The 27921-nt window shown below is 36.6% G+C and overlaps 2 protein-coding genes across 4 annotated transcripts in view; one reads left to right on the top strand and one right to left on the bottom strand.

Annotated features, from left to right (window-relative positions):
- The window catches only part of SMAD9 (SMAD family member 9), a 37315-nt gene extending 18980 nt beyond the window's left edge, over positions 1 to 18335 (top strand). The window contains exons 2-7 of the mRNA XM_026708879.2: positions 3650 to 4225; positions 6272 to 6526; positions 7580 to 7690; positions 10955 to 11176; positions 12071 to 12327; positions 15833 to 18335. Of these exons, the coding sequence (XP_026564664.1) occupies positions 3814 to 4225; positions 6272 to 6526; positions 7580 to 7690; positions 10955 to 11176; positions 12071 to 12327; positions 15833 to 15976 (1401 nt within the window). The 5' untranslated portion in view covers positions 3650 to 3813 and the 3' untranslated portion in view covers positions 15977 to 18335. The remainder of the gene's footprint in view (positions 1 to 3649; positions 4226 to 6271; positions 6527 to 7579; positions 7691 to 10954; positions 11177 to 12070; positions 12328 to 15832) is intronic.
- On the bottom strand, positions 33 to 27439 carry RFXAP (regulatory factor X associated protein). Of its 3 annotated transcripts, none has more exons than XM_087937253.1 (3): positions 26698 to 27437; positions 23936 to 24043; positions 33 to 918 (listed from the first exon to the last, which is right to left on the bottom strand). In XM_087937253.1, exons 1-3 carry the CDS (start codon positions 27250 to 27252, stop codon positions 865 to 867), a joined length of 717 nt encoding a protein of 238 aa, XP_087793379.1. In that variant the 5' UTR covers positions 27253 to 27437; the 3' UTR covers positions 33 to 864. The 3 variants fall into 3 exon arrangements, with proteins under 3 accessions (XP_087793379.1, XP_087793380.1, XP_026564686.1); XM_087937254.1 differs by lacking the exon at positions 33 to 918 and adding an exon at positions 19286 to 20156; XM_026708901.2 differs by lacking the exon at positions 33 to 918 and adding an exon at positions 21697 to 22945 and having other exon boundaries at positions 26698 to 27439.
- Between the last annotated feature and the right edge of the window lie 482 nt (positions 27440 to 27921).

Raw genomic sequence — 27921 nt, 5'->3', positions numbered from 1 at the left:
GTACTTCAGTGCTTTATATGCTTATCAAAATGACTTATCAAAATAGCTCCTTAATCAGAATACTAGCATTCCTTAAGCATGGTTATAAATGCAAATTTAGCCTACATACCTAACAACTGTGTGTCTAATATAGATGATACATCAGACATATAAATCTGTAAGTCTCGGGGTACAGATAACTGACTGTGTGTTGTACGTATCAGTGAATCAGATTTCTTTTTATCCGTGTAATAAACAATATTCTGTATCATGGTGGTATTTGAATTCCAAAGCACGATGAAGCAAAATGATTTATTTTTCATTAGCAATAGTTTGTTAATTTTTCATTTCTGATTGCCAAAATTTAATTCCCACTGGTGCTCTTATGTAGATGGTACACTTTGTTTGCTCATTGTAATTGCACATTGCATCCTGGATGATAAAGATCATTTTTATAATAGAGTTAAGACCTCATTTCAATGCCAGTAGTTTCTCCAGAATTTAATGATCCAGAATTCAATGATCTCCAGAATTTTTGAAGCACTGAACCATTCTACATTACATTTAATAGATATTTCGCTATTTATATTACATAAGAAATGCAGGTTTGGTCATTTCAAAATAGAATAGCAAATCCACAGGGATATAAGATAGACTACCAAATTGTATTATGTTACTTAAAAAAATTAATACTACCCAAATCTTACTTTTTTTTCTGACCATACCACCACATGTTTTCCTTTTCATTTATTATTTGTTACCATGGGATGCCAACTTCCTTCCAAACAGCTCATAATAATTTTAAAGAAGCAGTTTTATTTTAACACGGTATCTTTTTCCAACCTTGTAGCTCCAGGATGTGTTGGAACTGAAACTCTTCAGCACTTACAGATTGTAGCAGTTGCCAACTTCTAGGTTGTAGAGAACTCTGCTGTAAAACTGAAAAAGAAAGGGACTCTATTTATCCTTTTCGGTATATTTCTGAACCAAACAGATTTATATCTGGGAATGTCAGATCAAAATCAGCAATGCATAGATTTTTACACTGTTAACATTTAGTATAAGAGATCTTTCTCCAGGAAATTGATTTTGACATTTCTGAGGTTTTTAATTGTGGTTATGGTTTAGATTAGAAAGGGGCAGCATAAAATCCACCCAGCCACCACTAAGGAGATGATGATTATGATGATGATGATGATCAAAACAATGCTTAATGTACTGAACAATAATAAAAAGGGGCTTTATAATAAAAGAAATAAAAGGATGGCTCCTAATGATTGTACTTGCAATCTAAAAACAACTGAAGCCCCATATTTATCCATTTAAAATATTATCCAACTTTTTAAAATTAAGAAATGCAATTATCTTCGATTCCAACAGTATATAGTATATTTATGATATGCTTAGTTATGTTTGCATTAATGCCTATATATTACATTTGTCATCTGTATCTCCTGTTTCAACAATACAGGCAGTTCTCAACTTACAATCATAACTGAGCCCAACATTTCTGTTCCTAAGTGAGACATTTGTTAAGTTAGTTTTGCCCCATTTTATGACTTTTCTTGCCCCAGTTGTTAAGCGAATCACTGCAGTTGTTAAGCTAGTAACACAGTTGTTAAGTGAACCTGGCTTCCCCATTGATTTTGCTTGTCAGAAGGTTGCAAAAAGTGATTGCATGATCCCGGTCAATGCAGCAGTCATAAATATGAGTCAGTTGCCCAGCTTTTGAATTTTGATCATATAACTACAGGGATGCTGCAGTGGTCATAAGTGTGAAAAATGGCCATAACTAACTTGTTTCAGCTTTGTTGTAACTTTGAACGGTCACAAAATGAACTGTTGTAAGTCAAGGACTTACCTGTATTACAAATTTTACAAATGTCATACCTGGATCTGCAGAGAGGTTATTGGAACTGAAGCCAAGAGATTTTTTTCAGTCTAGACTTTAACAATTCTTGAAAATGGGAAATGGAAAGATGAAGCTACAGGACAGTACTCGCAAACAGAAATGTGGAAGTTACTTTATTTTATTAGGAAGCTTAGAGTAAAATGTTAAGTCATTGTGTTGCTTCCTTTAAATAAGAAATCTAAGAACTAACCTCTGTCTTTTTTTTTTCACTGATAATATAATTTTTAGCTTATTTTATCAATACATGGCACATTCTGCAATCAATTTTCCCTTTGTTGTTTCTGCTAATTGTGCCTTTTATCCAAGAACTCATTTGTGCCTTTATTGTTATAGGTTACAGATTCTACATATCAGTAGATTATGTTTGTTTTCTCTTCAAATCTTCCTGTTGAACATATTTCCAAAGCTGGAAATACATACATTTTAGCATTCCCCATCCCCATCCCCTTTAATCTGGGACGAAGGATGGGAAGGTAGGGATTTGCAAATAAATTCATACTGTTCTCTGCATAGAACAACTGGCTCTGGATGGTTCATGAGCAATTAGAAACGAACATGTTTGGTTTGCATGTGAACAACAAGGCTGCTTTGGTCCAGAAGCACATCAATTGTTCTAGGCAGGAAAGGCTGTTTTACAAAAGAAGAACAAGAAAAATTAAGGAGGGATTTCTTCAGTAGTGGGCTGCAAATGGTTTAACAACCAGTTCGCGTCTAAGGCACTTGCATGCAGCACTGAAAATGGAACATTTAGAAGCTCAGCAACGGAAAGTAGAACAGTGAGTGGGGTGGGAATCAGCTGTGCTGCATGATTGAGATGAGGTAGAAAGCAGGAAATAAAGGACAGGATAGGGCAGAGGTGGGTGGGCGAAGCCAGCTGATTGTTGGAACTACTGGTTTGCTTGAACCGGTTCAAAGCACAAGCAGTCCACCACTGGAATTTTTCAGTGATGACAGCTGAGGGGGGAGCAAGGCAAGGCACCAAGCATTAGGAAGATTTGGAGATCTGCAGGTCCGTGGAACATTTTGTTCTGGGAGTTGCCGAGAGCATCCAGAAATAAGCATACATGCTATGTAAAGGAAGCAATAGCAATATTGGGTATCTTTTTTTCCGAGAACGGGAAGAAAGGGAGCAATTTGCACCAGCCTTGCAGGACCTAACCCATAATATCACTCTGGGATTCATGTGGGCTTTTATTTTGGCTGAACTATAGATGATCTCAGTTATTTCTTTCTTCCTGCTTTTTTCTTTGTGTTTTGATTTTTTATCTGAGATTTCATCATTCGACTTAATGTAGACATCCACTCCAATGGACTCCAATAGCCTATTTTTGTTTTACTGTTAGTCACATTGTGCTGGCATTCTGGAAAATGTTATGCATCCTCCACAAAGTCTCATATCTTAAGGAGTGAAAAATGGTGTCCTCTGCAAACATGTGAAAATAGTATTTACAGAAAATTTTGCTAAGTTTTCTTTATTTAGTATTTCCCAGGTAAGAAATACCTCAGGAAAAAGGAGTTGTTCAACTTTATTGACAAATGATTCCTAACTTTTTTTGGAAAAAAAAACATGTTTTGTAATAAGATGCACATTTATAATTTATTGTAATTTATATAATGGACACATATGCAATCTTATATAGCAACTTTGATAATACTATTAATTTTTGACAATCTGTGATATTGCTTAGAAATTGAAGTGACAAACTGTAAAAAAAAAAAAGCAAATAGAAATATGACAATAATTCCCTTCTGTTATAGAATTGTTCTCTACCTGAAGATACTGGGATTAAATATATCCAGCAAAACCCAGAGTATGTGGACAAAAGGCTGATTTTGAAGGAGAATCTCTTCAAGTAGTAAGATTCTTCATTAAAGAAAAAGAAATTGAATAATTGAATTTATACCAGTATTCTCGGATTCTTATGCACTCCAGCACCCCTATAAGTTCTCTGTTCTCCTTCACCAGCCCAGCTGTAAAGAGGCTATTGGGCTGGAAGCAAGGAGATGAAGAGGAAAAATGGGCAGAAAAAGCTGTTGACTCCTTGGTAAAGAAGCTGAAGAAAAAAAAAGGTGCCATGGAGGAACTGGAGAGGGCCCTTAGCTGTCCTGGGCAGCCCAGTAAGTGTGTGACAATCCCACGCTCTTTGGATGGAAGGCTGCAAGTATCTCATCGCAAAGGTTTGCCGCATGTCATTTATTGCAGAGTGTGGCGCTGGCCTGATCTACAGTCTCATCATGAGTTAAAACCTCTGGAATGCTGTGAATTCCCATTTGGCTCAAAGCAGAAAGAAGTCTGCATTAATCCTTACCATTATCGAAGAGTGGAAACCCCAGGTAAGTCAATCGTCTAAATGTTTAATGAAGGATAGCACTGCATTGATCGCATATTTCATAATTATTCTATCTGCAAAAAAAAGAAAGCTGCCTACAAGCTGTGATTGAAAAAAGTAGCTAGCTCAAAGTAGGTCAAAGAGATCAGATGCAAACATTTAGTTAAGTCATTGGAAGATCAAAATCCTGAGAAGAAAACATAAGGAGAATTCTGATGCTACGCTTATTAATCTATTGGATGGAATGACTGAAAATAGTGCAGCAATAATAGAAATATATTAATATATTAATAATAAAATTATATTAATAAAATTAGTGGCTCTTAGATGATGAATTCTTTACATTTAATCAGGTAGTTTTAAAAAGTATTTTAAATTTGTAGATTTTTAATGGTATAAACATAAGAATTTGTTCAACAAATGCACGTTAGCCTAGGTAAATTCTACCATCATGTTCAATCTGATTGTTTAGTTATGTAACTTGGTCTGTTAATAACTGCAGAAAAAACAATTACTACCAACCTGCCTTCAATTGAGAACCTGTATACTGCACGAGTCAAAAAGAGGGCTGTGAAATTATTCACAGACCCCTCACATCCCGGACATAAACTGTTTCAACTCCTACCCTCAAAATGACACTATAGAGCACTTCCCACACCAGAACAATTAGACACAAGGACAGTTTTTCCCCAAATGCCATCACTCTGCTAAACAAATAATTCCCTCAACACTGTCCAATTATTTACAAAGTCTGCACTACTATTTACTATTAATCTTCTCATCACTCCTTATCATCCATCCACTTCCACTTGTGACTGTATGGCTGTAACTTTGTCGCTTGTATCCTTATGATTTATATTGACTGTTTCCTAGTATGATTTGATTGTTTATTGTACTCTACAACTATTAAGTGATGTACCTTATGATTCTTAACTCTTGACGAATGTATCTTTTCTTTTATGTACACTGAGAGCACCAAGACAAATATGTGTCCAATCACACTTGGCCAGTAAAGAATTCTATATTCTACATATTCTAACTTCTGTATCAGTTATAAAGCAAAACAAAACTTTATGTGCTTTTTAAAAGCTATTATACTATACTTGACTATAGGTGAAAAAGCTTTTCATTTGCTTTTTTAAAAAAATATTTTAATTATGGATACCTGGCATGTAACTTTCCGTATATCTTGTTCTTGTCCAAGGTGCTGAAGTTGTAGAGTTCTTTTAGCTTCTTACTTTGAACTGCACTAAATGTTATTTATACAGGAAATATAAATAATATTGCTGCTGCATACATTTTCATTGGAAATTACTAAGAAAGAACTCTGTATTAGATAAGAGTAGTAGCTAAGCACTGTTTGGTACTTAGCTTTTGTGTGATTTCAAGTCATTTTTGGTTTCAGATGACAGATTAGACCCTGCAGATTCCCTTAAGTCTTTACCTTGTGAAGAACATCTTAAACATATAATATCACTGCAGGTCAAATGTGTATCTTATAAAATACAGAAGGAAAGGAAGGAACCTATAATATAGCTTTGCTGCAATCCTACAAGGGCAGGAGGAAGGATAACATATGACTCTCTGGTTGGTGACAGATTGTTTTGCTAGCTACCCAAAAACACCTTGAATTTTGCTCTGCAGTGGCATGGCACCATGAAGTATCTTCTGAACCATTGTATATTAACAGATTCTCTTTTAACTAACTTAGCAATAGAATTTTGTACTTGCTGCAGTTTTTAGCTTTAAAGCCTTAAAGCTGTGTCACAAATCTCTAGACTTGAAGTTCCAAATAATTAGTATTTCTGTTTACATGCTTGTGATCAAGCAGCTCAGAAATAATCTAAAGTAGATTATATTGTATAATGTGACAAATGTGCCAGATCTTGGAAAATACATAGTTCGTAACTTTAGAAAAGCTATAGTTTTGAGCTAAAGCATCATATGTAATGTCTGTTTGAAAATTCTATGGATGGGTAATGAGATACTTCTGCCTAAGACTCTAAATAACTTTTATTTTCAAAGCATCTGTTTTGTTCTTTTGCTGTAGTGTTACCTCCTGTATTGGTTCCAAGACATAGTGAATTCAACCCACATCTTAGCCTCCTTGCCAAATTCCGGAACACATCTCTTCACAGTGAACCACTGATGCCTCACAATGCAACTTACCCTGATTCTTTCCAGCAGCCTCCCTGCACCCCTTTCCCAGCATCCCCCAATATGTACTCTCAGTCACCAAGCAGTATGAGCTACCCAGACTCCCCAGGAAATTCTTCTGCACCGGGAAGTCCTTATGAGCTCACAGGTATTCAAAATACTATTCCTGAACACTAGATGAGTGGTGCTGAGTCTACAGTAATTTCTTTTTAGGAATCAGAGTTTTGAATCTTTTTTTTTTCTTTTTAAGACCCTGTTACCCCTTAATTCAGGGTAGAATTGAGGTGACTGAATGGAGCTGAGTGTTTCCTGGCTGGCTGGCCTTCCTGATGCCTATGTGGAGTTGGCAGCGGATAATTTTCTCTTTGCACACTGAGAGAGAAACAAAATATCTGCTATTACCTAGGACTGAACTCTCAACTTTCTGGCTGGGAGGCGAATGTCTTTCATGCACTAGGCCACCATGCCACTCTAGAGCTTTGCAAAATAAAATAAAATAAATTGGCTTTCAATGGTACCTCATTTTTACAAGTTCAAGCAATTTTGCTAATAACAGCTGTATTACTCTGAGAATTTGATTTGAAGAGTGGCTTATTTATTAATTGATTTATTGGTTTATTGATTTTACAGTTTTTATAATTCAACAAGCTCTAAAGACTGTGTAGAGGTTGCAACACATTATAAAAGCAACAATAGAAAAAAGATATGAAAACCAGCAGCAATAAGAAATAATTCTAGTTAAAATTACTAAAGTACTCAATAGGGAGTACTCAAGGTTTTAAACTAGGAACAAGGAAACCTAGTTATTTTAGCCACAGAAACTCCCTGATTGACTTCGAGCCACTTACTCAGCCCAATTTATTTCAAAAGATTTTGTGTTTGTGTGTGTGTGTGTTGTGTTATGCAAAAATAGTATGTATGCAATCCTAATTTATCCCAATTGTGATAAATTGAATAGATATATTCAGATAGTCAACAAAAACATTAATACAGAGTTCCAAGTATTCTTGGAAGTTGAAACAGAGAATCTGGACTCTTTGTGGTTTATGTGTGCATAAAATGAAATCATTTGAAAGCATCCGATCTAATCCAATATAATGTGTGTAATAAATATTTGTGCTTCAGTCTCTGAAGTCTTTTCTTTGTATTTATATAGGCAGGTTATGAAATACTAAGTCCAGCATTGTTTTCTTTTTCCTAGCTGATACACCTCCTCCACCTTATAATGGCAGAGAAATATCACGAAGCCACAATGGATGTCCTGTACATGCAGTTATAGAGAGTCCATTAGTGCTGTCACTGCCCAATGGAGGTAAATCTACTGATGGAGAACCTGAAAGTATGAAAATACTGTATTTTTTTCCATAGCAGGATTTGGCTCAGACCCGATTGGTAGCCCAGGAACTATTCAATCTTTGTCAGAAGTGGGGAGGGAAATACACAGTATGAACACTGTCCAGAGGCAGGGAGTGACCCAAAAGTTACATGCAGTGACCTGAGCTTGACCCCAATACAAACATTACTCCCCAAAATTAACAAGGGCGGGGGAAGGAAAAAAACAACTCTGCCACTTCCCCCAGCATGGGAAAAAGAAACCTTCATGGGCCAGAGTACAGATCCAAGGGCGGCAGGAGGAAGGGAGGAAGGAGGGTTCTCCACTGGGATCATATCACGCAACAGGGCAGCCATGAGAGAGCCCCCTCCTCTGTGAGTTCCAAGGGGAAAGAAATAGCAAGTTGGTTGGTGGAAACGTTCAGCAGCTGGGATGTCCCTGCAAGTGTGCATATACATCCCTTGGATGGAAAGGCCAAGCCAGGTAACTAAGGGTGGTATTGACATCTGCTCAGGTAGCTTTTGATCGCCACTTTTCCCAAAATCTTCTGCAGCAGCCCATCTTCATCCAAAGTGATCCTTAACCAAACACTTCTGGTAGACTCAAACCAGAATAGTCTTCTATTGATTTGATTTGAATATTTGTGATATTGTTGAAGATTTGAATGATTTTCCTCTGAGTTAGGAAGGATAAACAGTTGTCATGGCAAAGAGCAATTTAAAAAAGTAAAAGTAGTGATGCATAGGTTTATTTTAGTTTATTTATACAGGTTTTATCCCTCTTCAATCCACTTTTATTCTTAAGAGGTTGGAACAGGTTTACTCTTTAGTTCCTTACATAGTTAAAGACACTAATGATGGGATATAATTTGATTTGTATAGTTTCCCATTTCCCCCCAATTTATGATTGTTCTGCCCTATTTCTAGATTTTTAGTAATTGTTTAAAAACACTGCCCCCCCAGTTTGTATCCATTTGCATGCATTCTCCTAATACACAAATTTTATATGTAACTTTTCCTAACAAAAAAAAACCCTTTCACAAACATTTCCCCCATCTATTTTTCTTTTACACATATTGTTAATTGAGCTATATCACAATTCACAATGCTGCAAGTATTTTGTAGTATAACTATGTTTTGGCTTGTGTATAGATTTTGAAAATGCAAATTTAAAAAGTCTATATTATATTAAAACTGAAATTTTATTACTTTTGTCCAGTGTACCCTAGTAGACACTACAAGGTAACATTTTAAAGCAGTTTCCATGTGGTGCACAGTAATTAGGATACATACTTAAAATGGAGACAGAGAAAATAAGTTGCTAGATCAGTGTTTCTCCATGTAACTCAGTCTCAACTTGAATGGATGGCTTGTTGGAGAATTCTGGGAATTGAAGTCCACCCAACTTGCTCAGTTTGAGAAGGACAGTGTTAAAGGTCTCCTGAAAAAGAACTCTGTTGAATCAAGTCAAGAATCATCATCATCGGTTCTGCAGCCAGTATGCAGCTATCTTCTCCTTGAATTTGTTTAGTCACTTTTTAAAACTTAACTACTTTTTCTGCCCTTGAATGTTACCCAGATTTGTGCGTGTCAGAGTGCTCTTTCATTTGATAACAGTACATTCCATAGTTTAATTATGCCTGTACAAAGAAACACATCTGCCATTGTTCCTGAATATCCCAGCATTTTATTTCAAGATATGACCCAAATTTTCTAATACTGTGAATGGATGAAAAGCTATCCACATTTTGTACACTATCTGTGATCTTATATAACTTAATAATGTTTTGCCCTTGTTTGCCTTTTTTTGAACTTAAAACTTCAGCTTTAAGTTCAAGTTTTTGAACTTCTCATCTTTCCTTGAAGAATAACATGCAAGGCCAGACTAGTTTCATTCTTTCCTTCCCCTTTCCAAGTTCAGTAATGTCCAGTGTTGGTTAACCTTATGTCAAAAATTCATAAATGCCTAATTTGACTGCTGGCATGTGTCTCAGACACACACATATCAAAGAAAAGAAAAACAATTCTGTACATATTCATTTAATATTAAGTGCACTTTTCGTGCACAAATGCAAATGCCAATTTCACTCAATCACTGATAGTATGCTCATTTTGGAGACTATAATCACAGTTGTCTTCTGCACTTGTTTCTTCAATAATGAGCTTTACTTGCAAACAACTACCTGCGCAATGGTTGGAAGACAACTGAACTGTGCAGCTATGTTTCTATCATATTTTGCAAGTTGCTGTCTCTTTCATGTTACTCCCAGTTACAAATATGAAGATAACATAATATGCTGATATGGATTGTGAGAATATATTTTTAGGTTTGAATGGTGCAGCTTGAATTTATATTTGCTCAGTTTCTTTGGCAACTCAGACCGTGAGAATAACAGTTGTTAGGTGCTAGTCAATGCTGGTGTGTCACCCAAAACATCATGGTTTAGTAACACTTTTTAAATATGAATACCATTACATTAAAATGTATTTTAGTCCTTTTTCTAATATTTACTATGATGAAATTTACTTCCTTTCATCCTTTTTTTGAAAATACCACAGTGAGTTAACATTTTAATTGTGCTATTTGTCTTTATATCTCTTTCCTGCTCTATCGGTACCAGCTGTATCAATATACATGAAGAGTATATTTGCAGTTCAGATATGTAATCAGTTTCGTTCTTATTATTGTGCTTTGTTGAGGTAATTCCCCATTAGGAGAATGAGTGCATACAGGGAGACGTATTTGAGAGTAGTGTTTGAATAATACACACACAGTACACAGATACACTGTACAGTAAATGTAGGTTTTTACTTCCAGAAACATTAAGCAAAGTCCAAAATAAGGAATCCAAAGTCATTCACAGGTAAATCAGTTTTCAATCCAGGGATAATCCAGTAACAAAGTCCAGTGTCAAAAACAGTTCAGTATCAGACTTACATCAAATCCATGAATATCAGTCAATTAGGAAAAATGGAGGAACAGCAATATTCTCCAACAGAAGGAAACAGACTGACGCACACTCTCTTCTGAGACTAAGACAAACCAGGTTTCTCGGTCCATCTTACGGCCATTTGAGAAACCATACCGAATTACAGTTTTGCATTTTCTTAAAGATACAGTTTTAAAATGTTTATCCTGGTTTATATATTTCTAACCCAAATACCCGTTAGGTGACTTATATTCCTAACATGCTTCTTTCTACATTTCTGTTGTATCTTCTTCATCTGTGAAATCTTCTTCCAGACTTCCGCCCTGTTTGCTATGAGGAACCACAGCACTGGTGTTCAGTTGCATACTATGAACTTAATAACAGAGTTGGAGAGACTTTTCAGGCCTCTTCTCGAAGTATACTAATAGATGGCTTTACAGATCCTTCAAACAACAAGAACAGATTCTGCCTTGGATTGCTATCTAACGTTAACAGAAACTCTACTATAGAAAATACCAGAAGGCACATAGGAAAAGGTAAAAGCACATTTCTTCTGCAGCAATAAGAAACACTGCTTGGAAGCATTTGGGTTCAGAAAATGGTTGAGTTCAAAACTGCGTTTCTAAAATGTATGTACTGGTAGTCCTTGGCTTACAACCAGAATGGAGCCCAAACTTCCTGTTGCTATGCGAGACAGTTGTTAAGTGAGTTTTACCCCATTTTATGAGTTTTCTTGCCACAATTTTAAGTGAATCACTGGAGTTGTTAAGAGTTAGTAAGACAGTTGTTAAGTGAATCTGACTTCCCTACTGATTTTGCTCATCAGAAGGTCAGAAAAGGTGATCATATAACACTGGGACACTGCAACCATCATAAATATGAGCCAGTTGCCAAGCATCTGAATTTTGATCACGTGACCATGAGGATGTTACAATAGTTGTAAGCGTGAAACTGGTCATAAGTCATTTTTTTTCAATTCTGTTGCAACTTTGAACGATCACTAAACAAAGGTTGTAAATCAAGGACTACCTGTATTTGTCAGCTTTGGAAGCCATATTGAGATTTGATGTTCTCACGCTGCCACAATTGAGCTTGAGACAGTGGGAGGGAGGGAATTCTTTGAATATATCTAGTTAGACAAAATAAAATTCTTTTGCTGGCTCAAGGTCACGGAGTGTTGTGCATAATGAAATGGGAATCTTACTTTAGGATGGATGGTGATTGGACCATGTGATGTGATGATGGCTAAGGGGGGGGATGGACTTTTTTTGACTTTTGCAAGGAAGCCCGAAACTTTCAGATTCAGGATTCCACAGTTACTATCCAAATAAAGGAACCTTTTAACACATGGATTTTAAAAAAAGAGTTACAAGTCTGGCTTTAATTTGTTGAAAATTAGATTAGATTTGGCTACCTCTTTTTTCTTAAAGGTGTTCATCTGTATTATGTTGGAGGAGAGGTATATGCAGAATGTGTGAGCGACAGCAGCATTTTTGTACAGAGCCGCAACTGTAACTATCAGCATGGTTTCCACCCAGCCACTGTCTGCAAAATTCCCAGTGGATGCAGCTTGAAGATTTTCAACAACCAACTCTTCGCTCAGTTGCTTGCCCAGTCAGTTAACCATGGCTTTGAGGTGGTATATGAGCTAACCAAGATGTGCACCATCCGGATGAGCTTTGTTAAAGTAAGAACTTTCTTTGGTTTTGATTATGAAATTTAAAAGGTTTAATACACCTCTTTGTTGCAAGAACATTTTAAAAGACACAAAGCCTGGAATGAATTAATGGACGGGAGGTGTTAAATTTTGGATTTTCATGATGCTTCATCATACACAAGTAAGAAGTGAAAAATTATCAGAACTATTTGTAATTTGTGACACTGTTTTATCACTAGGTGTAGCCTCTTCAATTAGGATTCATTTCTCACAGGCAGTGAAAAAGGATCACTAATTTACCCATGCAAAAGTAAATTGGAAATATACTTGCATTGGGCTACTGTTCTGACCTGTTTTCAGATTTCATTTACAATTATCACCAGGTCCTTTGATTTAGATCAGGCAAATCTGACTTTTGTCTTTCCCAAGCCTTCTTCAAGAAGTTTCTTCTAGCTCCCTCATTTAAGACTATGCTTCTTTGATGACATAACCAGGGTTTGCATTTATAGGATCTTCTAACAGACCAATGAAATATTACAAAGTTCTTGGGGTATTTTACTAAACTACACTCCCTTGATACAAAGATAAGGACAATTTTCTTTTTGGCTTACATGAATGACTCATTATTTCTTCCAGATTGTGTGCAAAATTAGAAAAGTCCCAAAACTAAAATCCATATATGTGATCCTCAGAATTTTTGGGTCATGGGATTATCAGAATTGGAGCTGTGCTAATACTATACATTCTTTCTTGGAGGTGAAGCCTGCTAAATAGAGGGGTTTTTTTTCCAAATAATCAAGGTTAAAATACTGCTGATGATTTCATTGTTGTTATAAATGAAAAGCAAATGTATCCTTTCGTGTTACTTCAGCCGATAATATTTTTTGTGTATTTATTCAATTTCAGTATTTAATTCATGAAGAGGTGCTTCATTCTTTCTAACTTTAACAGAGACAATATTAATCACACATATTTTAATTTTTCTTTATATTTGATCTGACCCTTGCACTCACCAAAAATGTTACGTCTATCAAAGTTGTGCATTTTTGTGGTATCTGAAGCCCTTGGTGGTTGTTTTATTTTGTTTTTTTAGGATTGGCCTGCAAATTGCAATTAGGATATCTTTTAGCAGGGGCAAATTGATTTCTGCCTACTTAGTCTGAACCCTGCAAACTCTGGAAATACCATACATTTGCATCTCATGAATAAAACATTTTATATTTTGTAACCTGAAGCTACTTTTTTGTTAGTAAACAAAAAGGGAAAGGCAAGAGATCTCCCTAAGAATATATGCAATTAAACTTTGATTACATTTCTTCCAAAAGCTGGATTTGTACATAATAGGTATGTTAATGCTAGTTTCTTTGCATTTGCCGTCAGTTTCAGAAGCATAATTTTCTGATAAAGAGCTCTATATTTCTTCTAACTAACTTTATATCTGTACTGGACAAGAAAGAATGAATGCAAAATTCTTTCCTTTGACTAAAGCAAATACAAGTCACGATTTCAGCCTCTTGAGACAGTAGTGTTCCTAAGGCAGGGTTAAAAATCAGCAAGGTGGCAATGAAGCATGATTTTGATACATTGCTGATATCACAGATCTACAACTCTTAGTCCAGGATTTTATAAGGAGAAAATTGAGTTGAATCAGCTCACTTTTACTCTACCCTTTTCTTTCCATTTGATGGAAAGAGGGACTGGGGAAGAGTGCTTTCAAAATGTTTTTTAAAAGAAAAGCAACACTGAGTGAAAGATTCATAGGTGGGTTTGGGAATTCTGGCACATTTTTTAATATTAGGTGGCAAGAGGATGTGGGTAAGCTTTCTGCTTCAATTTTTTCTCCAGGGGTGTGTCCCCGACTGACTTCAATTTCATTTAAATCCAGAAAGGAGACATAATAAGAATCTTATTTCCCAAAACATTTTAGGTAAGGAAAAGTGCAAAGTAATGAACATTTGGATACATGTAGAACAGTCATATTTTTCACATTGACAATAAATTAAGCTCGAATGTTACCAAAATTCTAAAGAATCATAAGATTTTTTTAAAACTCCCATATCATTTTTGTAGGAGTAGAAAACTTTAGGAAACCACAGAAACAATTAGTTTTACTCAACAGCATGTGTAGGAACCTTTCATGGATGCAGTTCCTCACATTTGTATGTTTCCTCCCTCCCTTGCTGTTACAATAATTTCTATAAAATAGCCTCGCATTTGTAACTCAGAAAATCCATGCATACTACAATTTTGCACGTGCATCATATTTGGGGAAAACATGCTTGTTATTATTTTCCTGTGATGCTACTACTGAAGACAAATGGGAAAGCTTCTACTGGATTATAGTGAATTATTAGAATCAGAACAGAACAATTAGCAAGGCTATAAAACAATTTCAATTAGATTACATTACAGAGTTGTTTGGAATAGGATGCCATCAAATCAAGTTAATAATTTGACTTTTGATGCCAATTAATCATAATAATAGTTTTGATTAACAAAACAACCCAAACTAGTCATATTAGTTTTGCATGGTTCCCTCACTTTTTAACCTGGAATAATAAGTTTATACTGAACTTGATTTCTGGAAGAAGTTGGCATATCCAATTGAAGTGCCACAATGGCAATTTACATCGTCTCTCATCATTCACTCTCTTTAGAGTTAAGTTTCACTTTGAACACATTATCAAAGTTTCAAACATTTTGAGAGATTACATTATATACAGTAGGTTTTATTTACAGTAATAATATTACATAAAGTGCCATAAATAAACGGCAGTACTGGGTGGCTTTGTATAGAAAAGAGCTATTGCGACATCAACCTGAAATGATTTTCAAGCATCCACCAGAGGGAGATGGAAAACCATTTAATGAACTCAAAGTTTGATAGATGTAATTCCATATTAAAGTTCGATTCATAATTCATATTTGCTGAAGGATGCAGTATAAATTGTAGAAATAATACTATTTCTGAGATTTGTTCCAAGTCCATATATTTTTATTAGAAGTATCCTTTATTTTCCCATTTACAAATAGAAGATAAAAGTTAAAACATTCCATCATAAATAATATCTAGACAATGTAAAATAAGGTAGTAAAATAATCTGCCTTTAAAACAGCAATAACAATCATCTCAAGTATTCATGTACCTTTTACCACATAGCCAAGGATATGTGATATTCTCTCATATGGATTTGATTTATCCACATACTCTAGGAATAGTATTAAAACCCATAGTTTTTAGAAATTAGCTATCCACAATTGTATTATTTCTCATGACTTCCAAGCAACAAGGAAGCTTTGAGTAAAATCCTTTTAAGTAACCATTTATTTAATCATCGCACAAACAAATACAGTCTCTAAAAGATGTAAAAAAATTCAAACACATGAATATGCAGCCATTCTTTATATAGAAAATGATGAATGGTTAAAATGCAGCAGAAACTTTTCTGTGGATACAGCAGTCTTGTCTTGAATAAAATGAAGAATAAAACAACCATCTCTTTCATCCTTTGCTATTTATTTGTCTCTTTTGTAGGGCTGGGGAGCAGAATACCATCGCCAGGATGTTACAAGTACTCCATGTTGGATTGAGATCCATCTTCATGGACCTTTGCAATGGCTAGATAAAGTGCTGACACAAATGGGCTCCCCACATAATCCAATATCCTCTGTTTCATAAGAATCATCTCCACACACTCTAGGGGACAAATATTGCTTCTGGCCTTGGCTTATAGGATTCTCCCTTAAATTTCTGTATATAACTGTAAATATGATTGTGTGTGTGTGTGTATATATATATATATAAACACTATTACTGTTTTTCATTCTGTATTACATGTTTTATTAGTTAATAAGATTGCAGTAAAAAGTGCAGTACTTTGTCATTGTATTCTGTCTATTAATGAAGCCATAGAAATATGACTAGCTGCCTATTTTTTCATATGGAATGAGACCAGTATTGCTTGCACTTTGTAAAAAAAATTATATATCAAAGTTAAATTCTGAAAATAATAATACTGATTTAAAATGGAGCAAATGGTAGCTCTTTTTCAGAGTGGCAGTTTATTAATAACATCAAGCAGGTGCTTCTGGAGACTTAGAATATTGTGATTATGGTTCTTCATTTTGTTCCTGACATGTGGATTTCAACATTGTTTGTAATTACAAAGGTTACATTTTGTACAATTGAGTAACAATTATAAGCCTGCAAATGCAATTTTCTCTAAATACCATCTCTATCGGTTTGAAAAGAAAGCTGAAACTGAATGAGACCTCCGGCTCTGTGATGTAAAAAAAACAACATTATCTAATTCCAAGAATTACTAAAATATGTTGTTCAGTGATGATAAGGCAGGATGGGAAGAAGCAATATAAAGCTGCTATGGTTAATATTTTTTTAATTCTATTCTTTGTAATGCCTAGAATGATTTCTACCCAGCTAGCAGGGCACTATAGTCCTTCACACATGTTACAACTGCAATGGAAAGGAAGAAGCATGCAATATATTAACCCCAAGACATTAATAATTGCCTTGATAGTAAAAATGGACAGTTGACCAGTGGTAATTGCAATTTGCTTAATACAAAACATGGTTCTATCTTCAGATTCGTATGTTGCCAGGCTTCACTCACTCATCAAATGCATCATTTACAGAATAAATACTGTAGCATTTCAGTAAAAATACTACTTCCTCCCACGTTTTAATTATTGATAAGCATAATAAATGAGAGCAATTGTTATCAACAATGAACCTGAGTGGAAGGTAAATAATATATTGTTAATATGTGCTATCCTTTCCTTCAGTTTATATATTACTTATTTGATCAGTTAGTTTGTACATAATGTTGAATGATTAAAAAATACACTGGAGTAGCCCAAAAGTATTAGTCACTGCAAAAGGGATCAAGTTTAACAACAAAACTGAAAATGCATTTGCCAGAAGAGAAAATCATCTGATAGCACTTAAGTACTTAAGCCTAAGCACAACATCTTTTTTCAATTTTGCTAATCAGAATATTAGTTTGGTTAAGTTTCTTGCCCTTGAATGTACTATTACCAAGTTAATTTTTAAAAATTATTCTTGTTTTGGGGTACCCCCTGTCCAAATTCAATCCTTTGGCAGATTGTTAACATAGAAGCAAGTGATTTATGGGGGGAAATAGGTTCTTGATATCAGATTGTACAATCCAAACACCTTAAACAATAAGAATGGGGTTTAGGTTTCTTGTATGTATAGGTTTCTGCAAGGTTAGGGTTAGGTCTTTTGAAGAATTAAAGCTTTGACAGGAGATGAGTTTTAGAAAATTGATACTCTAGTTACATTACTATCAGAAATTTTATTATTCAATTGCATTGTTAAAATACATTAAATGTAATTGTATCAAAGGAATAGCTTCATAGCACTGCCAAAGAGGCATCCTATATTAACCTGATAGGTAAATAGAATTTGTGATACCTGAACTATAATCAGTTTTATTCGAAATATGAAATCTTTCTTTCTGCTTACAGATAAATACAGATTTAGGTGCAGCTGGAAGAAAAACCTAAATTAAGACAAATTAATAAAATTTAAAAGTAAGTTTTAAGCCCTAATAGAATCATGACAAGCTTTTTGAATTTGAATTTTTGAATTTTATTCTTAAATTTTACAGTGTATCTAAACAATATATGCACAATCGATATTACATTAAAAAAGGGATAACTGGTTTAGAAAAAAAGGGGAAATATATTTGTCATAAGCTGCCTTTGCATGACATACTGAACCACAAACTAGCCAGTCATATTTAGCCTAGTGAATAATGCAAACCTAGCCCACTTGTCCAATTTAGTTTAATAAATTATGTAAATACAAGAAATTTGGTTGGGTAAACTATGGGTAACTTTAGCTCAGTGTTTTGTGTGAACACAGTCATAAAGTAATCTGTGAGTAATATATGTTAAGATATGCATTTGCAGTAGTTCCTTTATATACTTGTGAACAACACATTTATAAACCTATCAAACAGTGGTGTTTCAAATAAAATCTCAGTGACATCTAATGCAGTGTGATATTTTCAACTAATGTGGGAAGATGTAATTTAAATCCTTATTAATATATGATTATTATTCCTATAAGCCGGCTTTGTTTTTCTGGAGTGGTAAAAAAAGGACTAATAAAACAGGAAAAAAATATCAGAATACAGTCTATGTAAAAAAAACTGTCCTGGGAATTTGTAAACCCAGAGCAATCTCAGCCATGAAACATGGGTAAATGCAACACATACTGTATATAAAAATATTGACTGCTAAATTGTACTTGGAAAAATAATCTTAAGATTACTTCTTTCAGAATTCAGCTAAGACTGCCTGCATAAAAATGATTTTTCTGTGTCCAAATGTTTTTGTACAACTATTAAAATTGGTAAATTTAAAGCTTTAAATGTGTTCATAAATAGGCCATGCTTTGAAATAATCTACTGGAAAATTTAAGTCATTTGGCAGAAAAACCATTTATCATCAACTAAGTTTAGGAAAAAAACATTTCTTAAATACTGTTATATGCGTTGAGAACGCATTCACAACCTTCTGGGGAACAATCTGGAAGTAGTGAAAAGATGTATGATATTCAAGGCTGCTTCATAGATAACCAAATGGCCTGTTATTTATTATATGCCGGCCAACTATTTCCTTATTAAGAAATCTATAGGGAAAAAAATTGACACCAGTTTTTACTGATTAAAAATTGAACCTTATTAATGATCCAGAGGCTTCTTTATAAACTGTTTATTCTCAGGCTTATTAGCTGTTGATGAAGGAAGTAAACCTATTATTCATGAATGATCCAGATGGTGATATCAAAGAATCTCTCAACATGAGGGAGCTTTTTGGTGCATTGTGTATGGGAAAACAATCCAATATTACAGTTAAAAGAAATCGAATCTTATAAAAAGTTTGTTATAAATAAGGTAGTCGATGCTGCAATATAGTACAGGAGTAATACTGTTAAAGATTGAGATTGTACTAGTTTTATTTAAAATCAGATGAATAGATATTTTCTTCCACTTGCCTTATTTATTGGTGTGATTTGTTTGGTTGCAGCAAAGCTACATAAATTCTCCCCCACCCCACACCCACCCAGGAACAATTGATCAGGTACATTAAAAAGCATATGGATCCTACAGATCTAAACCTTAACCCAATAACATAAGAAATTTAGCATTAAAGAAATCACAGTTTCTGCTGCAGCTATAAGTAAGGTACCAGATTGTAATTCTACTTGGATTTTTTTGAAAGTGGGCTTCAGAGCACTGAACGATCACTGCAATGCTATACAGGATTGTAACCTTAAAAAATCTGGGTAACAATTTTTCTCTGATTTATATAAGTCTAGATACTTGATAACTATCTACAAAACTATATGTAAGAGCTCTCTCTATCAATAAGTTGGCCCATTGAAAGAATGGCTGGGACTGTCTTTGTATGTCCAAAAAAATGTGTGTAGGGAAGACCAACTCTTAAAAGACATTAAAAATTTAAAACAAAGATTTCAACTTAGATTCATAAATTGAAATTTGACAAGTAGAATATGGGAAATTAATAGAGACTTATTTGTATCATCATTACCTTTGAATGGATTGAATATTACATGTCGTACTTTTCCCACAAAATTTTTAAGTACCAGCATGTGTAAGCTATCCAAGCATCTGATTATGGCAAGCAGTGGTTTGAATAATAGGTGGTTTTCCCCACACATATCCAAGGATTCATGTTATGCAAAATAACAGATATATTTTTGCCTTGAGGTTGTTGAAAAGTGGTCTGGTAGAGGATATCAATCAATTGCTTTGGAGCCACAGAAGTTTCCAATCCGATGGCATCATCTGTGTGGGAAGATGGGAGTCTATTCAATTGATGTGTCTGCAGCAACTGATGGGTCTAATGGGAATTGAGGAGCTTGGCATTTTTCATGGGGACCAGATAGATAGGTCAGAAAGGGAGGACTTGGATTGTATTGTCAATATGTGACTGCTTCCAGTGCAGCAATCCCAGGATGTGCTGTGGATTTCTGAGAAGATCAAAGGGATGAAGCACAAGCGAAGTTACCTGGATCCTGAGGCCCTGCACACAGTCACTCACCTAGTCATCTTTTGGTTGGATTACTGCAACACGCTCTACATGGGGCCCTTGAAGAGTATTTGGAAGCTGCAGCTGGTAGGAGCTTCTAGAGTTGCATACCTGCATTGGTTACCAGTCTGCTTCTGGGTCCAATTCAAGATGTTACCATTAAAGCCCTACATGGCATGGGTCCAGGATATCTGAGGAGCCATCTCTCCCGAATGGGATAAGAACATGGGTAAATATTTGGGATGCCTTCATGAAGTTAAGGGCAATGAAACATCAATATTCCTCTATCCTTATTGCCTCTGCTGACAGTTGCCCAGCAGCTGTCTTTAGGGCAGAGGTCTCCAAATTTAGCAACTTTTAAGACTTGTGGACTTCAACTTCCAGAATTCTCCAGCCAGCATAGCTGGCTGAGGAATTCTGGAAACTGAAGTCCACAAGTCTTAATGTTGTCATATTTGGAGACCCCTGCTTTAGGGTGTGAACTGGTCCCTTTTTGCATCTATCTCAAGTACAGTTTTTGAGTTAATGGGAGCATTTCACAAAAATGTGAGACCAACCAGCCCTTCTGCTTCCTCTGGTATATTGGCTTCCTGGAAGCTCCTTTTTTGCATGTACAGGTAATCCTCAATTTACAACTGGTCACTTAGCAATTTTTCAAAGATACAACATCTCTCAGAGTGCTTCTTACTAGATTCCAAAGTTTCTGCCCCCCTCCCATGGTCATGTGACTCCATGTCAGGCACTTGGCAACCAGCCCATTTACAGTATCCCGTGGTCACATGATCTCTTATACAATGGTTTTGCTGAAAACCAGCATTTACTCCTGGTTTTCAACAAAACTGAGTCGTAGAGAACCACTGGTATGCTCACTGACTGCAGTGGTCACTTTACAATCATGGTGTTCACTGAGAAAAGGTAGGTTGACCTGTTTTATGACTCTTTTAATGGCTGTGATGGACAGATTCCATTACGATCATACGTCAAGGCCTACCTATACTGGCTTGGGCTTGTTTCTTAAGTAATTTCAACTGCATTGTGACTAGGCATTCTCATATAAAGGTGGTAAGCTAGTAGTGTGAGAGCAGCTTGTCTCACTCTATAGGCTTTGTTACACCAAAATATACTCCATTACGGGTCATATCATATATAATATTTACAGAAATGGACAATGAAACAGAATGTTGAATATAAACAGCAACCGAATTGTAACAGTATTGAAAAAAATTAACCAATAGTTGGTTTTAAAACATTTGATGTAGAGAGGAAATTTTTAAAAAATCACACTTTAAACCTGTATTTCTTGAAACAGTTTATTTTTTTAATCCTCCATTTATTATTTATATAAGGCAGAGAATGTATCCAATACTCATTTCCTATTTTTCCCCACAACAGCAACCCTGAGGTGAGTTGGGCTGAGAGAAAGAGTGAGTGGTCCAAAGTCACCCACTAAGGTCTTTGCTGAGAAATACTAAGTAATGAGGATATGATAATGTAGAAGACAATACCAATTATACATGATGGCTTGGATTCAGACTTATAGTTACAACAGAACCATGTAATGACTGAGCCCTTAGATTGATTCATGTTATTCATTACACTGGAGTCAACCTAATTTATACAATTACAAAATCCTTAAAAAGTCGGATGTAAAAAATTAACTTAAATGACATTTTACAAAAAGTTTTTTTAAAAAAACTGCATGTTAAGAAAGAGTTCAAAAATTACAAATATACAAAATGATGCTTTAAAATAGTCTTATATAAACTATGAGTGTTCCTTAGTACAAATAAGTCATTAAAATGCAACAATAATATAAATAAATTTAAATAAATGCCTCTTAATGAATCCTGGCAGTAATATACTGAAATACACTAAATATTCAACCATGTGTACAAAATGTACATAACATTAATACAAACCTGGAACACATTATTTATAATGTAATATAAAATTATCAATTAGATTGCCTGGGAGACAAATCTAAAACAGTAATGGGACTGTGAACCAAATCTTGCTACAGTCCCCTAGTTAGTAAAATAAACTCAGATGTGGCTTCCTGAACAAGAAGTTACTGGAGTGGCTCAAAGTTCACTGTTTAAAACTTCCATAGAAAGTAACTATTGTTTTCTTCAATGAATGTCATAAAATAATAACTTTATGCAAGGTTAGTTTGCATAAAATAAAAAGCAGCTTATTGTTTATCAGTTTACCTTTCCCAAAATCATCAATATAACTTCCAAAATGAGTCAATGGAAGTTTCTAATTGAAGGGAGAAGCTGCACAAAGCTCATAAAAATAATTTAAAACGTCAATTTCAAATAAAACCAAAGAAAAAAGCAAAAGGGCAGTACAGAAAACGAAGCCAACTACAACAAATTTCAGAAATTCAGTAGACCTCATTATAATAGAGTTTACTTCTGCTATGAAACTGTTGCTGTTACATTGGTGTTCCTGAAAACTGCTGTCTTTGTTCCAATGCTTGCTGACTTAGCAGCTGCTGTTGTTTTTGCAGAAATTGTACAACTTCAGGACTTCTCAGAAGTGACTAGACAGAAACAAAAATGTAAGTCCCCCTACTCTAATCCTGGAATCGCATTGAATACTATACATGCAGAATAATCACATGGCCACATTAGACATTTTGTATTCAGTGGGACAGACCAATTAAATAAAAATATATTGCTTTCTCATTTTAAATTGTTTGCCTTTATATAGTAGAACCCGTATAGTTATAAACTTAAGGACTCCTGGGACACACTATAATCTGTATTAGCTTTATTCTACTTTACAGTTCAAGAGTTAACTATCCCTCATCTCTTCCAAGATAGAAACAGTAGTTTAAGACGCACAAAACTCTGGGACGTCTTTAGAAGCATAATCTCTATTGCCACTCTAATTTCCATCTTCCTCCATTTCCATGCTGGAGGAGGAGTTCGAGAATGGCAGAAACAGATTATGAATAAATTTCCCAAGCCAGATATTCACTGGTGCCAACGTGTTCACACCAGTGTCCTGGTGTTTGGGGTTGGGGGACGACAACGACCAACTGAGAGGATTATAAAAACAAAGGGCAACAATCACAAGTCATGCATTGCTACTGCAGAAAAATGATTAGAAAAGAGACGACTAAGTCATTCATGTTTTGTAAATGGTGAACAACCACCTCAGATGCTGTTACCTGCCCTGTTATTTCTTTGCTTTAGAAGTTTCACTTTTTCCAATTTGAACAGAACACTTCCAGAATATATTGGGTTATTGACTAGCAGGAGTTGAGTTCAGCAATATTTGGAAACCTGTAACTTTCAGCAGCAACAACCGGCCTAGCCAACTAGTAAGTAGAAAAGAAAGCTAAAAGTTACAGTGGAACAACTTCCTAAAACTCAGGGTTTCTCAAAGTTGGGCTAATAGCACATCAGAAATATGTGTCCTATTTTAAAAGTACTTATGAAATAAATGCAGCAGAATGGTTTTACCCTATTTTACTAGTATATTCATTTCATAAAACAGCTTTTTAGAAATTAATCATAGCACTTACCAGCCTTTTCTGATTTAGCACCTGTTCCAAAAGTGTAGGTTTTGCAGGCCGATCTCCAATATTACCTGTTCTTTGCTTTGATACAGAAACGGAAGTTTCAGTGCAATCCTTAGTATATACATAAACACACAAAAAAAGGAAAAGTAAATTGTACTTGTTACATTAGAAAAACGACTACATTACTTTAGAGGTAGCCTATAAGTTAACCACTTATTATTTGACAATTTTGTTTCTCTCTATAGTAAAACATATTTTGAAAATAGAGTAATGATAAATAAGTTTTCTCTATCAAGCAAATAATGTACTTAACACAGAATAGTAGGTACATGATGTAACTTTAGCTATAGCCTAATTTCAGACTTTTAAAATAAATATTAGAAACTAATGGTTAAATCACTAGTAAAGATAAGTATGTAAGGGTTCTTCCACGGAATATATTTTTTATACTTTAATCATGTGAAATCTGCCGTATTTTAGTTTTATAGTCAGAAATATTTCTGAGAAATTAGAAATATTTTAAATGTAAGAATCCTACAGAATTATTTTTGTAAATAGCTTCTGCTCTAGCAGTGAGGTTGTAACTGCACTGACCTAGACATACTCCATTAAGAAACTTGATAGAAATTTGTTTTTAAAAATTCTTATCCTGATATTCCTGGCCTATCCATTCACAAGTGGATGAAAGTTTTCCTAAGAGTTCAAAAATCAGCCAACAGCTTCATTTAAAAATTAACCTTAGAGCAATTGGAAAGTGTAAGTTTCAGCCAGAGCTGTTTCCTTGTTCATCCAGATGAGGCCACAAAATAATAGTTGTAAGCTGCCCAGAGTAGCCCCACTGCAAAATGGGCAGCAATAAATTTAACAAATAAATACCGTAATAATATATTAGTAAAATGGTTATAAATCAAATGAATGCGAGAAAAAGTTATTTGAGTTTTGGATATAATAATTAAAGTAGCTATGTTAGAATTAGAATTCTTTTATTGGCCAAGTGTGATTGGACACACAAGGAATTTGTCTTGGTGCAAATGCTCTCAGTGTACATAAAAGAAAAGATATATTCATCAAGAGTCAAGAATCATAAGATACAACACTTAATAATAGTTATAGGGTACAATAAGCAATCAAATCATACTAGGAAACAGTCAATATAAATCGTAAGGTACAAGCAACAAAGTTACAGTCATATAGTCACAAGTGGGAGGGGATGGGTGAAAAGAACTGGTGAGAAGATTAACAGTAATAGTAGTGCAGATGTAAATAATTGGACAGTGTTGAGGGAATTGTTTAGCAGAGTGATGGCTTTCGGGAAAAAACTGTTCTTCTGTCTGGCTGTTCTGGTGTGCAGTGCTCTATAGCAGGGGTCACCAACCTTTTGGGCCTCAGGGACCACCAAACTCATAATTTTAAATCCCAAGGACCAGAGACGCTGGGAAATCCCAAAAAAAGTCTGCAGGAAAATGCAGACTTGGGGGGGGGATGACGACGACACGACACACGACTTTTGGCTTTATGCAAGGAAAGCAGAAGAAGCAGCAGAAGTCTTTCTCTCCCCCAAACTCCGCCAGAAATGAGTCTTAGTGACACTTGTTGCGCTGGCACAGCCTCTTGGAGCAGAAGGCCTTGCAGGGTCCCAAAGACGTATTTCTGGTGGAGTTTGGGGGAGAGAAAGAAAGCCTTTTGCTGCTTTCCTTGCATGTAGTCAAAACCAGAAGAAAGAAGTGCAAAGAAGCAGGCCAGTGGCCAGGCCAGGCACGTGGGGCGAGTGGGACAAGTTCCCCGCTTCTGCCTTTTCCCCCTCCTCTCACTACCTCGTTCTCAATGCAAGCGATGCAAGCACCGCTGTGTTTCCGCAGGCCATGTGGGCGGCGCAGCCTTGTGTTCCCGCGCAGCCTGATTAGTTAATTTCCTTTACTGTCCTTGCACCTCATACAACAAAATCAAACACCATCTTCAGTGCACATCATGACCATGAAAATAAACACAAACACACATCTTTCACATTCCACATTAATTGCCTTTGTGGGGAGTGCTTTGTTGGTGACATTTCTCTGCAGACTACCCACATTTTCTTGCGGACCACTGGTGGTCCCCAGCCCACTGGTTGGCGACCACTGCTTCTATAGCATCGTTTTTGAGGGAAGGAGCTGAAAAAGTTTCCATCCGGGATGTGAGGGGTCTGTTGTTGAAAGCTAACCCAGGCTATTGCATCAGTGGAACCAAAGCAGAATTGCATTCTGTACCTAAATAGCAGCACCAACCACACAATCCACAAACCTAGTGGACTAGTTTTTGGGCTGGGATGGTAAAGAAGTACATGATATTGTAACAACAGCCTACCGACCGCCAATTAGAAAAAGATATGCACATAATGTAATGTTTTGTGTCAAGTAATTTAAAGTATAGAGGATTCCTTCCAGGAACTTCTCTAGCCTAGACCAGGGGTCTCCAACCTTGGCAACTTTAAGACTTTGCTGCCTGAGGAATTCTGGGAGTTGAAGTCCACAAGTCTTAAAGTTGCCACCGTTGGAGACCCCTGGTCTTTCCAGTGTTAAGTGGAAAAAGACAGGAAGTGATATCTTAACAGAAGTTTTCCTCGCTGTAAACTGCGTTCACAAATCATGCCTACAAATCTTAGCCAGACTAGCTAATAAATGGGCCTCACACGGTAGGTAGCTGCTTCACGCCCTTTATCCGTTGAAACTCAACAACTGGAAGAAGAAACCCAGCCCGTCGCTGGGACCGCTCCTTTCAAACCTTACCTCGATTCGCCCACTGCTCCCCGAAAGGGCAGCTCCGGCCGCCGCCACCACCGCCGCCGCCGCCACCACCGCGGTAGCCGAGCAGGGGGCGTTTCCTCCCCCGCCGCCTGCGCCGCCGCCGCCGCCGCCACCTCCGAGGGCCTGGTCGCTCTTCTTGCGCTTGTACTTATCCTTGTACATCTTGTTGCGGTGCCTCTTGCACATCCACGGCTTGCGCTGCTTGGCCACTTGGGTGGTGGTCTCGTTGCAACCCTCGTACGTGCAGCTTTTGCACCCGCCGCCGCCGCTCCCGCCTCCCCCGGACTGGGCGCCACTCTCATCCTCGTCGTCCAGGTCTTCCAGGCCGCCGGTAGGACTACACGCGCCGTCCGCGCCCGTGGCCCCGTGGCCGGCTTCGCTGTCCCCTCCTTCGGCCTCTCCCGCGGGCCCCAGCTCGTAGAAGAGCATGAGGCTGCCTTGGGCGGACGGCGCCTTGGAGACAGCCTGCGCGGGCTGCACCACCTGAGGCTGCAGCATGGCGCCCACCGCCTCTCCGTCCCCGCCGCAGGGCTGCATCACCAGCAAGGTGAGCGACTGCGGCGGGGATGGAGAAGGGGAGGAGGAGGAGAAAGCGGCCGAGCTGCCGCTGGTGTTCCCCGGTGCCTCCGTCCTGCCCGAACGTTTCGCAGCCAGGCCACAAAGGCCACGGCTGCCACAGCAACGGCAAACTAAACACGCGAGCGCCGTGACAGCTCGCCAGCTAGTGCGCAGGCGCAAGAGCGGGCGCGCGTGCGTGCGTCACCTCCGCTTCTCTGTACCGGAAACTGGAAGGGGGGCGGCGCAAACTCAAAAGTTCGCGGTGGACGAGTTCTCCTCTGGTTTGTCGCCTTGGTGACTTGGTCGATTGCGTGAGGCGCGCCAGATGCCTCATGTGTGTAGGGGGAGCTCCAAGTGAAAGGGTGGCAGCGGACCACCTTCATATTTTACTTTACGAATTTATTTGATTCTTTTTGTTAGTTTTTGTTTTTTATTATTATTATTTTTGTTTTAAATATGGTTTTACATTGTGTAAGCCGCCTCGAGTCGCCATGGGCGAATAGGCGGCAATAGGATTTAAATAAATAAATAATAAAATAAATAAATATTGTTGCCAAGATTCTTTTCTTACATTTTTATCGATAAAGTGTAAGTTTGGCGAAAAATCGCTGCTTAAGAGTTTGGAGAGAGTAATGTATATCCCAGGTA

Source organism: Pseudonaja textilis, chromosome 7, assembly GCF_049901715.1.
Source record: "Pseudonaja textilis isolate UNSWEBS1 chromosome 7, rPseTex1.2, whole genome shotgun sequence".
In the NCBI taxonomy this organism is placed as follows: domain Eukaryota; kingdom Metazoa; phylum Chordata; class Lepidosauria; order Squamata; family Elapidae; genus Pseudonaja; species Pseudonaja textilis.
Note: the sequence above shows the minus strand (reverse complement) of the source record. Positions and strands in the feature narration are given on the sequence as shown.

Coding starts and splice junctions, on each gene's coding strand:
- RFXAP (XM_026708901.2), bottom strand. CDS start 27,252: ATGCAGCCCTGCGGCGGGGACGGAGAGGCGGTGGGCGCCATGCTGCAG. Junction 24,044..26,697: donor GGAGCAGTGGGCGAATCGAG/GTAAGGTTTGAA, acceptor GTATATACTAAG/GATTGCACTGAAACTTCCGT. Junction 22,946..23,935: donor TGCTAAATCAGAAAAGGCTG/GTAAGTGCTATG, acceptor GTTTCTGTCTAG/TCACTTCTGAGAAGTCCTGA.